The sequence below is a fragment of the Montipora foliosa genome, chromosome 11, assembly GCF_036669935.1.
Source record: "Montipora foliosa isolate CH-2021 chromosome 11, ASM3666993v2, whole genome shotgun sequence".
Taxonomy (NCBI): domain Eukaryota; kingdom Metazoa; phylum Cnidaria; class Anthozoa; order Scleractinia; family Acroporidae; genus Montipora; species Montipora foliosa.
In genome coordinates this window covers 7,979,823-7,991,231 of record NC_090879.1, presented here as the reverse complement: position 1 = coordinate 7,991,231, position 11,409 = coordinate 7,979,823, and the positions used below count along the sequence as shown (strand labels likewise).

At 38.1% G+C, this 11,409-nt stretch overlaps 2 protein-coding genes across 3 annotated transcripts in view; both read right to left on the bottom strand.

Annotated features, from left to right (window-relative positions):
- LOC137975953 (uncharacterized) overlaps positions 1–2,068 on the bottom strand; it is a 36,003-nt gene extending 33,935 nt beyond the window's left edge. Inside the window, exon 1 of one of the 2 annotated variants that reach the window (XM_068823170.1) lies at positions 1,922–2,068. The gene's annotated coding sequence lies outside the window, so the exon portion shown is untranslated. The remainder of the gene's footprint in view (positions 1–1,921) is intronic. The other variant, XM_068823172.1, reaches the window with a different exon arrangement.
- Positions 2,069–2,270: 202 nt separating this feature from the next.
- On the bottom strand, positions 2,271–11,102 carry LOC137975956 (carbonic anhydrase 2-like). The gene is made up of 8 exons (XM_068823175.1): positions 10,860–11,102; positions 7,376–7,447; positions 6,781–6,813; positions 6,367–6,680; positions 6,006–6,098; positions 5,836–5,899; positions 5,507–5,667; positions 2,271–4,520 (listed from the first exon to the last, which is right to left on the bottom strand). Exons 2-8 carry the CDS (start codon positions 7,431–7,433, stop codon positions 4,209–4,211), a joined length of 1,035 nt encoding a protein of 344 aa, XP_068679276.1. The 5' UTR covers positions 7,434–7,447; positions 10,860–11,102; the 3' UTR covers positions 2,271–4,208.
- Positions 11,103–11,409: the final 307 nt, after the last annotated feature.

Below are 11,409 nucleotides of genomic sequence, written 5' to 3'. Positions count from 1 at the left end.
AACAATATAGCAAGCTCAAAAGCAAGCTAAAGATCATCGAATACGTTTCGCATATGATAGGAAGATTATCATTATTGTTAATATCCTTTGCACGAGTTAGACATTCATTTCTCTCGCATGTCGTGCCTCCGCCTGCTAAAGCACGCCCTTGTCACACCGCATCTCGCTGAGAAGAAACAGCCCAACAATATGGCGGAAAAATGTAGGCAGTACATTGTCAATTCTGGTGTCTGACTTTCATTTTGGGTAAGATCCTCTTGTGGTTGATGTTTGAAAACGTTTTTAACTACTCAAACGTGATGGCATTTTGATTTTTATTATTAATGGCCTTTTCGAACATTTGGTAACCTCGTGGCCAATTCGCCTTAGGTATTTAGTTTCAGGTGTAATCGTGTCATTTTCCTTTTTTAATATTTGTCCACTGTGTGACTAAAAATGTTACACTGAGTGCTGCTTTTGTAACAGTTTGAACGAAGTCGAAAGTTTCTTAACATCACGTGATACAAGGACAAGGAACTTAAAAAAAACTATAGCTTTGCTTCAAAAGACTAAAGAGTAAAAATCGAATATTGCCAAAGTGGACAAAGAACAAAAGAACCCGAGACAACAGAAAAGAGATTGGCATGGTTATCGTGAGAGAACATCTTTTTTGTGCACCCATTCAAGATGGGTTTTTGGTTCGAAGCTCTTTCTAAAGTCATCTGTTTGATCCTTAAAAACCCTTTTTGATTTTTTCAAAAACAAACAGTGAAACGTGATTACTTTTTTTTAAAAACGCTTTCATTTGAATATTAAGATTTTTTGTGGTTTCAGTCGATAAATTCCATGGTTACGTAACTCAGTGCCTAACCAAATACACTTGAAATCTTAATTGTTTAACTAAAGAAATTACATAATGAAAGGAGTGTCTTGTGTTGACAGTCCGACAGACTAACAGAACAGAATAAAGGTTTGATCATTCACTCTCATGTAACCTATATTATTAGTTATCCTAGGAAATACTCTTTCTGTTCTCGCATCGCAACGGGAGAGAACGATTTAGAACATTTTTCTATTGATTTTTATGCTTAAGTTTAATGTATCATGTGTCGCATAGGCTATTTTTTTTATCATGATCTAAAGCGCATTGGGATATAGAAATGCACTAAAAAAGAACCAATTTTGTTGTTATTATTATTATTCTTCTTCTTCCTCTTATTATTTTTGTTATTATTATTGTTATTATTATTATTATTATTATTATTATTTACAGAGATGGCGCCAACATTTCATTGGCAGAAGAAGTTGGATTCATGTTACTCACAAATCAAATTCCATCACGATTGCACGCTTGCATATATTTAATAGTACATGGACTTATTTTGTACAAAACCATTTTTTGTATCGCAAAAGTGCCTGTAAAGTCGTGTAGTTCTCCATCATTTGATACATTAAGTTCCGCGAAGACGATTCCCCCACACCTCTGACTTTTGTTCAATACTCGAAGGTCCTAACTTCGTGAGGGAACCTCACATTTTATTCTAGAAAAGCATCTAATTTCTAAACTCTTTTGCCAGGGTCTGAACATTTCATGATATTTCGAAAGCTGGAAAGCTAGGCCGCACCCCATTATTCTTAGGAAGAATGCACTTTTGTACCACACCTCCTCTTCCTTTTCGTCTTTTAAAGCAATATCCATTCACACCGTAAGGGCGGAAGAGAAATGCGCGGTAAGATGTTTAAAAAACACTCGAAAATACAAGTGATCAGCTGAGATCTTGTTTTAGGTTTTTCTATACACTCCCAATCTCAGATTATTTAGTAACAACCGAAAGAGATCAGTGGCATATATTCTGGACATATGTTCCAACACGCATCTACAGTAGAAACGAGTTGGAAAAGAAGCGCTGATTTGAATAATGATTAATCGCAAGTGGTTTACCTGAAAATCTGATATCGGAGGGCTTCACGAGCTTTGTTAGTATCAGTTGCACCGAAGGAGACACAGTCTGCACTGCGGATAATAAGGCTACAGTGCGTGAGTAAAGTATAGAAGAGTATTTAATGCCTTTCGAGATCAGATGACTTTGATTACACCGCATCGACGTGTAATTTAAGATCGAGTTCAACAATTCATTGTACCTTCATTGTTAGACTGGGAAACGACAGCTCACAATTCAAGGTCAGAGATCATGTTGTCAGTGTTGTGTCCAAACTCCGTGAAGCAGCCAAAACGTGTCTAGCGCCGAAGAGACGCTAAGCGAGACGCAACGCAATAAACAAACTACATCTTAAAAGTACAAGTTTATTGAAACGATTTTTATGGTTCAACAATGGTGCTACAAGCAACAGCACTTATTGATAGCAACATTACTCATAAGGTCGCCTGTTACAAAATATTACTGAACAAATAAGATAAACACCTGGATAAATAACTTTTCTCCCTATTTACAGCACATACATAATCCCTTACCGATATATCCCAGTTCTCACGCTGAATCTATCTTTAAATAATATTAACTGTACAGTTTAGAATATCACCAAAGTCTAAATTGTGAAAGAAAAAAACTTAGTGTTTCACTTAAGGGGCTTCAGAAATCCAAGTGGATGGTGCCCAAGCAATTACCAAACGAGTGTAAAATCTAACGATATTTCATATCTGTTGCATAAAACCCAACAATTAAACGACCTTTGAGACCAGACGCAAAGTACGTTGGCGTTAGATGATTATGTCGTTGACGGTTAATTATCAGGGGCACCCAACGACTAATTTGTTGTAAAATGTATTATTATACCCCAGTTAATGAAAATAAATGTTATTAAGGCATTTTCAGGTGTTTTTCAGTGTTGCTGGGAAAACATTATCTGTTCCTTTTTCCCAGCAAGACACACAAGAAATTTCCCAGCCAGCTAGATAAAATTGGTTGGTTTCCTAGCCAGCTGATCAAATTTATTTCCCAGCCAGGAATTCCGCGCGCTTTCAAATCCCTCGATCCGAAACGACCAAACAAAAGCGACAAAACCGGGACAAAACAGGTTTTTTCCGCAAGCGCAATCACTCTGACCAGCCGTCGTATGTTTGTTACTACTCTCTGGGAGAGGAAAGGGGTTTTTTTTTTTTTTTTTTTTTTAGTCGTCCTCAGTCTTCAGAGTTTCTATAGCCAGCTCGGGTTGAAATGCTAGAAAAAGTCAGTAATTCCCAGGCAAAACCTCTATCAATAACAAAATTTCCCAGCCAGCTGATCGAAACACCTGTATTTTTGCCAGCCAGCAAGATTCGTCTGGGGAACAGATAAAGTGAGGAACAGATTCGTTGGGTGCCCCTGAATTATGTGCTACTATTATGTTAATTACTGATTATGTTACGATTAATAAATGATTATGCAGTAATTTCACAAAAACTTGAACTTATCTGAAGTATGGCAATGAAAACTAGCGAGTCAAAATGGGTTTAAAGAAAAGATAGTACTGAAACGGCGAAACCATAAGTCAAAGAAGCACTCACTAGCTAAGGTGGATAATTCAGCGCCGCAGTGTATCACTAGGAACTAAGCAAAATCTCGAACTTATGCTTATGCCTAGAGTGAGAACGTACGCATAAACAAAGTTCCTCATGGTTTCGCGTTTTCTTCTTTGTGGTGCACCTGGTGATTTATTTACTATATGATGGCACAATGCTTGTGAGTCTATGATGATAACGGCGGTTAACGCGCTCGTAAGCTTAAGTTGTGAAGGAAGTGAGTTCATTTAGTGATAGTTTCAGTCGGGGGAACAAGTACCGTTCGCCACACATTCGAAGTCACACTTAAAAAATTTCCGATTGATAGTATGCAAGATCTGAAAATAAAGAAATGAGAGCATCACCATCCAACCATTAGTTTCGTCAAAACTTCGTCGGCACGAGGATTCCTAAGAAAGCCTGGCCCGAGCAAATCCGAACACATAGCATTTTGTCAATAATCTACTGAGTACTATAGGGAAGTATATAGCAACGGCACCGCCTATAAAGAAGGATTCTCAGAGATGTGATTCCGAATTTTTTCATTTATGTGGAAGGTGCTTGTTCCCCGACTACGCGTGGTGTAGATGTGTGATCATTACCGACCCCAGAGCTTGTCTTTTCTGCGCATGTTCTATGGCGTAGAGTCGGTAAAAAAAAACCAACAGCTCTGGGAACGAGAATGTAATTTGGTGAACTACGCATACCAGGATTGTCAGGTGATTGTGAACTAATGCAAGAAAACGGCCACGGATAACATCGACAAGAACACACCGAGGGCCATGGTGACACCAGAGGTGCCTCCAGAATCCATTGCTACTGTCGGTTCATTCGTGGTAGTACTAGTGTCCGCGACATTAGCCGTGATGGTGACTGTTGTGGTGACTGTCTTGGTAATAGCACAAGGTGATGGGGTTGGGGTGGTGTCTTCGGAGCGTGGGAAACTTGCTTTGACAATTCGGTTGTTGAGTGGCTGCACTGGACGGTAATTGCCAAATTCTGGTAAAGTGCCGTTCTTTTCCAGACTTCGCAAAAGATCCAACTGACAAGACAACAAAAATAAACTAAAATCAGGAATGTCTGACACATTTCTTCCTTCCTTTAGATTCTAAATAGATTCTAAATAGTCAAAGTCTCCAACTTTTAGAAGCGTGGTAAACATGATTTAGTATAACTTAAGATCGTGTTGCGGAGGACCAATTTATCGATTCTTACAGGAGAGAATACATGAAGCTTCATAAATTGTGTTTGAAGCGAGGATTCCACGATCATTCTCATAAGGAATAATTTAATGGAGTCCGCATTTCAAATCTATGTTACGCTTCACCTTTTTGTGGATAAGAAACACAAGCGCAAGCACATGGGATCAAGTCGCGTTTAAGCCTGACCCAACTGAGTTGTTCAAAGGTTAGATAACTTTACCCAGTGGATAAGTTACTATCCAGAGTATTAAAATTACTCCAGGTTAAACTTGGGTTAAGGTTTTCGTACACACCCTTACTTAGATGTGTTTGGAGTGTGCATGTTATCGGTTACGTGAGCAAGTACTGAAATCTTTGCAGAGACTATAACTGTCAGATAGTGATATATATACCGGATAAAGTTATTCGGACTTTGAACTGACAATTACTGGGCCATGAGTTTTTCAGGTTTTTCCGCAACTGCTTAACTTTGATGATTATCAATTCCTAATGGGAATAATTTTAACTGATCGATTCCGGATTGTGGTAAGTGTAAAGGTAGCATTATTTATGATGATTTCACTGACAAACGTGAAACTGAGTGTAAAACAGTACATGATTTAAACCCATGCGCTATGTCCATTCCGGTACTGAAAAACAGCCCAACAACTTTCATTTGATTCGATTCCACGTAGTGCCCAAGAACAGAAACTAAAATGTTTTAACTTTATGTGAAGGAAACTTCACAGCCATCGCTTTTGAACTTGAAGTAGAGCCAAGCTTACGAAACAATATATACATATATAATACAGTAGATATGCCTCGCCCTTTGTTACTACGACTGTACCTGATATTGCGATATGAAGACATGGTCGTTAAAAACAGTCCACGTGACAGATTCCAGACAGGTAGGAGTGGTCAGAGAACCATTGTACCGGAAGAACTTAGTCTTGTCGGCAGGCAATAGATCGTGAAACGAAAAGGCTGGAACGTCGTTCACTTCGGTGACTGTAAAGAAGGCCGGAACAAGATACCACGTTAGTCTACAATGAACTAGCAACTGATATGGTATATCCGTAGGGAAGAAAAACCTTTTAGGATTGTTTATTTGAGCTATTCTTTCGGTAAAACGCACTTAACTTTCATATCACTATGAAAACCAATATTACTACTCACAAGACTTGGTAAGCTTGTTGGCAGTTTCGAGGAATGAGAACGCTGTATTGTTGTGTTCTCCAACCTGAAACAAGAAGATAATCAATTAACCTCTTTTATACTCGATTCTAATGTCACCGAAATGAAAGCTATAACTATCATCATCCTCATCAATCAAAGTCTATTCTTACCTCAATCAAAAGACCAAGAACGGCAAGACCATCGGGTTTATCAATTGCTTCTAAAATGGTGGAGTATTTTGTGTTGTAGCTGACAAAGTGCAACTGTAAAAGAGTTCAAAACATTTTACTTATATTCTGGTGACATAGTTGTGCGACATGACTAAAAGATAGCAATGAGTATTCTCGTTATAGAGCCTTGGGAAACAGATGATTTCGTTATTTATGCAGTGAAGAGCAAAAAGGCTTGAGAGTGTCATCGTGAAGTCCCCGGGCGTGAAGTATAAAACTGAGACTTCTTGACAATCGCAAAGTTGCCCGTAAGACTTAGTGCAACTCGCCGAGAAAATTAAAAATGGATGGTTTTACTTACCTCTGCTGCATATTCCTTTCCGTTGACCGTGTGTTCTGATCCGACTGTGTTGTTAGCTCCCCAATGAAAATGAAATTGAACTGTTGTATAAACGCCATTCAATCCTCCACCACTCACATTATACACTCTAGGAGGAAAGGCCATCTCCAGGGCATGGCCATTGTTGGAAGCAGTGAAAGTCTTGTTTAGTGTCTTGTTGTAGTTTTTTAGTGTGAAGGTACCCAGTTCTTTGTCGACAAATACCTTTGCAGTCTCGATGTCAATTGGTGATTGTCTCTTGCCAGTGCTGCAAGCTCCCTCCCAATTATTCGGACCTGGAACAAAAGAGATAACCGGCAAAAATGTCATAAAGCTTCCTAACTTTTCAAAGCTTATGAAAAAGGATTTCATATATTTGGGACAAGTAATCCTCACCATCTAAAGCATTTGGATTGTAACTCCATTGAGCTAAAGGAGAAGAAGACAAAAAGGACGATGTTAGTCAACATTTTTTCCCACTTTTTTTTATTTATTTTCTATTTGTTAATGTAGGACTGTTTTAAAACTGTAACGTGATTTATTTAACAGGATAACAGGATAATACCGAGAGCAACCTGAGAAAGAAGCATTTCACTAATATAAAGGATATTACATGGCCGCTTGGGGATACGAATTTTATCTTCGAGTGCTGAAAGTATCTCTCTCGGGTGAGCGTCGCTCACTCGTGAGAGATACTTTCAGCACGAGGAGAAATCCTGGTATTTCATCAGTATCTATATAATAAAATAGATATTACGGCAAATAAGAAAATGTTGAGTCGTCGAAGACTGAATATCGGCCACTGGGAAAACTAATTGTTTAGTTTGAGTTACATAAGATCTTTAAGTTTTTGAAATTGAATTGTCTGGATCGAGAATGTTCATCAGTTTTCTTTTGCGGCGGGAAGAGTATAACTTTTTAATTTAATTAAGACCTGATGTGTACTACAACAGACACTTAGAAAACTTATAAAAGCCATTCAATTACTTACCAACGGCAAATGATGCGAAAAAAACACTGAGAACCGCGGCCAAAAGAAAGTGGTTCATATTGACTATGTTAGCTGTGGAAAAAAGCCAAAACCAGACTCTTAGCATAGGCAAGCAATACGTGCATGATCAATTTGTTGGATTCTGGCAAGTGACGTTAGAAACATTGGTCTTTTTTCCCCATGGTTTCGAGCGAATGAGAGAAATTCGGCTTTAAGTAGCGCGACGCCTTATGGAAGACCCTAAAATTCCAGTAGAAAAATAGCAACAAAAACCAACAAGGCTTGTAGCAGGTCGTTAATAAAATCAATTATTCCTTCGTTAACTCTTATCGACCTAATCCCAGTTTATGGTTCTTTCTGTCAAGTGTTCAGAGCATTCATACATTGAAGTATCAGTAGTGTTCAAGTATTATTTTGCTTTTCTTTTTTTACAGTTAGGTCGGCGTGTAATATCAATCGGTTACAATTTTTCTATGCAATTTCGTAGTGCAACTTATCTCTGTTAGAGCGGTTTTCAATTGAGTGTCGAAAGTAATTAGATAATTACTCAGTTGGTTTATGATTACTTCACTCAGTGATTGGTTCAAAGTTCTAGCGCCATTTTTTCAAACAATCAGAAGCGAAACCAAAGCCAATCGTGGCTCACGCGTGCACATTTTCCCGCGCTTTGTGTCGGCTACGTGTAATTACTTTGAGTTTGGATTGGTTTGCCGGATTGTCTCAGTCGTTTTTGATTGATCAAAGTAATTACTTTGGTTTTGGTTTTACGACACTCAATTGAAACTCGCTCTAAATGATGGGATTAGCTCTTTTCCAGAATCAAGTTCGACACGAAAAGTGTAATCCAAATCGTAAATCTAGTTTAGTGCATGAACTAACTCCCACATGACTCAGTACCGGCCATGGAGGGCAGCGATAAAGCTGGCAACGTGGGTTTCACCCTCTACCCCTACGTATTTGGAACACCCTAGCTTTTTCAACTTCACCCGCATCGTTACCGATAAAATTAACACGTGAGGTTCGCAATGCATATGAAGGCTGTATTTGTATCATCGGGAACTGCACATGATTACTGATAAAAGTTAAGGTAATAAACACTCAAGGTCCTCAATGCACGTGAAATCCTCAGTTCACGTGATGGTTGTATTGGGCATGCAACATCATTGCTGATAAAAGTCAACGTTATAAACACTTGACGTCCTCAATGCACGTGAGTGTAATTATCAGAAATCAATATTCTCTGCGGCACGTGAAGACACATGATTATGTTAAGCAATGGGAAATGTTATCAGATCTCGTGAGTACACATGACCGTATGCTTGTTTGTGATGTTATGTAACAGAATTAAAAAATCTTTCCATCTTAAGAAGGTGAGCGGATTTTTGTAAAGAATATTTTGTAGCTTTAGCTTCATGGTGCAAGACGTGAGGTAATCTTTTTATTCGTTTTGGTAATCCATTCCTATTGGATAAATCCCTTTAGAAAGAAAAAAGTATTCAGCTTCAACACTAGAAATTACCGACCCATCCGACAAATGGTCAGACAAAAAATATCAAAGACGTTGTAATTTTAACAATATTATCCAATATATTTAAATGAGACCTTGATCTAATCAACCTTTAATGAGTTCTTTTATTTGGGCTTTTCGGTCAAGACACTATTTCTGAGAAGACAAGAACGAAACTTGTTTCGCCGAAGATCCAAAGAGTGCGTATAGAAGAAACAAATCTCTTGAAACATTTGACAGGTTCTTAGGTCAGCGTATTAGCCTGTGCCCAAGCAGGAATTCACCTCAGTTTTTGATTACTGATTTCATGCTAACGAGCCTTGTAGCTCAGACGTAAAAGCCTGAGACTGCAAGTACAGTAAACACCAGCGTTCTTAAACTTTCCTTTCAGTTTTAGTTTCTTTCATTCCTCTCTGAACACAACAGGAAATGCGAAATGGAAGAAGGTCACTAACGAGGATCTTGCTTATAACATCGTCAACCTATTATTTATATTGTGTCAAGATTGCCAATGGATTTGCGTTTAATTTTCTCGTATGATGCGAAAAGGAAACTAAAATAAAAGTCAATGCACCTGGTTGTTGCTACATTCAAATAGACTCAATTTACGGGAGAAATATCTAAGCCAAATTAAAAGAATAAGAGATGAAGTTCTTGCTCTTTGTTTAGAATTTTAAAGAAGCACTTTGAACCGTATCATATTGAACTCGATCAGCATTGTCAATCTTCAAGTTGTTCAGAAGAAAGTCATGCTTTTTCGGTTGCCTCGCAAAACTACTTTCAGGAATGATGGGAAACTAGGAATGGCGTATGTTTAAATCCTTAGGAAACAGCGCTCAACGGGAAAACCGCACTTTAAGACAAAGGTCAACACAGCTAAGGCGAATTGAAAGTTGATAAACTAAACAATATCCGAGTGTAAAAGTACCGAAACACAGGACCCCCAAGTTCAGAGCATATATTAGGCTGATTTAGCAACAGAACGGGAACGTCAGTGGCGACGTCGTGCGCAGCAAAACTACCAATGAGAATTTAGAATAGAGAAGAAGAGTGGAGTCTACTCTATTCTAAATTCTCATTGGTGTTTTTTCTGCGCGCGCCGTCGCCACTGACGTACCCGTTCTGTTGCTAAATCAGCCTAATATATATATGAGCATACATCTTTCTGTATACTGCGTTGAGAACTGAAATGAAAAAAAAAAAAATACGGCGTTGACAATGAAAGGAGAACATTTGCTTAGAATCGAAGAATCTATCTTAGTTTCTCATTGTTCATTGAAGACCATCGTTTACTCTCCGTGTGCACGATAAACATCAAGAAATCGTGTACTAGCAAAGTTAAATGGAAAACATTAGACGTAGGATCTATTTGAGCTACTGAGCATTTCGATCAAGTGACAAAGGTCACCAACAAAAGACGCAGTTTCTTTTTGTTTAGTGTCTAAATGTAGCTGGTTCGCCGGTACATTCTAATATTATCCACATCGGAAAAAAACAGCTACCTCACGAAAAAAAAATCTCAACTTGAAACAAATTATTAATTTGCGAAATTGTAAAAGCAAATTGGGTTTTGATCGCCGGTTATTTATTCTTTGCTTGATAAGACACTTTAGCAAAAATTGCAGTATACGAGCTTTAGGCAGCCGCAATCATGAGGCTTTTTTTAAAAACCGCGATATTTTGAATTTCTTTGCGTTTTCTCGCAATCTTCCAGTTTTTAGTAAATAGTCATCGATTTATGATTTCCTTTTACTTCAAACTTTTAAATTAATTGACACAAGCTATTCGGAAAGAAAGTTGAACAACTGGAAAAGTTGAAGGTGCAATGGTTAGAAATAATTGTCCCGGCGTCTCAAAATTCCTTGATCTCAACAAACACTTATCACACGTACACAACTGACGATTTGAAACCATTGTACACATGCTATTTATACCAGCTACAAAATTAATCACATCTACCACAAATGCGTACTTTACCTTGAAATTATAGACGTCTCTTTCTGAAGATATACCTTGAAAACCTGTGCTGCTTGACTGCAAACAGGAAGAAATAATCTCCCAGTTGAATTAACAAGTTAAAACTGAAGCTAGGAACCAGAAATTTCAATTATTTCTGAGTGTCAGGATCGCTGCGATCGCTGGAAAATATCTAGAACTATGCAACGTGAAGTTTCTGGAAAATTTTAAGCAGCGGTCGAAGCGATCTCGGAGAGCACTGAAAAAATTGGAAAGTTTTGCGATTTTTATACGCTGAGTTCTAAGATAGGATTCCTGTGATATTGTCAATATCGCAATATTCTAAGTAAGGAATATTTTGATATTTATGATTTCTTTTTGTCTGTGTTTTTCTGTTTCTACCAAACACTGACGTTGCGCGGTGGGCGTCCTGCGCAAAATGACTAATTTTTTCAACGTTTATCTCGCGAATCTGTCGTAAGCAGCAATTAGGGTAGAGTTTGTCGCAGGCAATCACAAAGGTACTCACAATTGTTGATTTTGGGCAAAACATCTGAAAAAAGATACCTAA

Coding starts and splice junctions, on each gene's coding strand:
- LOC137975956 (XM_068823175.1), bottom strand. CDS start 7,433: ATGAACCACTTTCTTTTGGCCGCGGTTCTCAGTGTTTTTTTCGCATCA. Junction 6,814..7,375: donor TTTCGCATCATTTGCCGTTG/GTAAGTAATTGA, acceptor CTTCTCCTTTAG/CTCAATGGAGTTACAATCCA. Junction 5,900..6,005: donor TTCTTGGTCTTTTGATTGAG/GTAAGAATAGAC, acceptor TTCTTGTTTCAG/GTTGGAGAACACAACAATAC.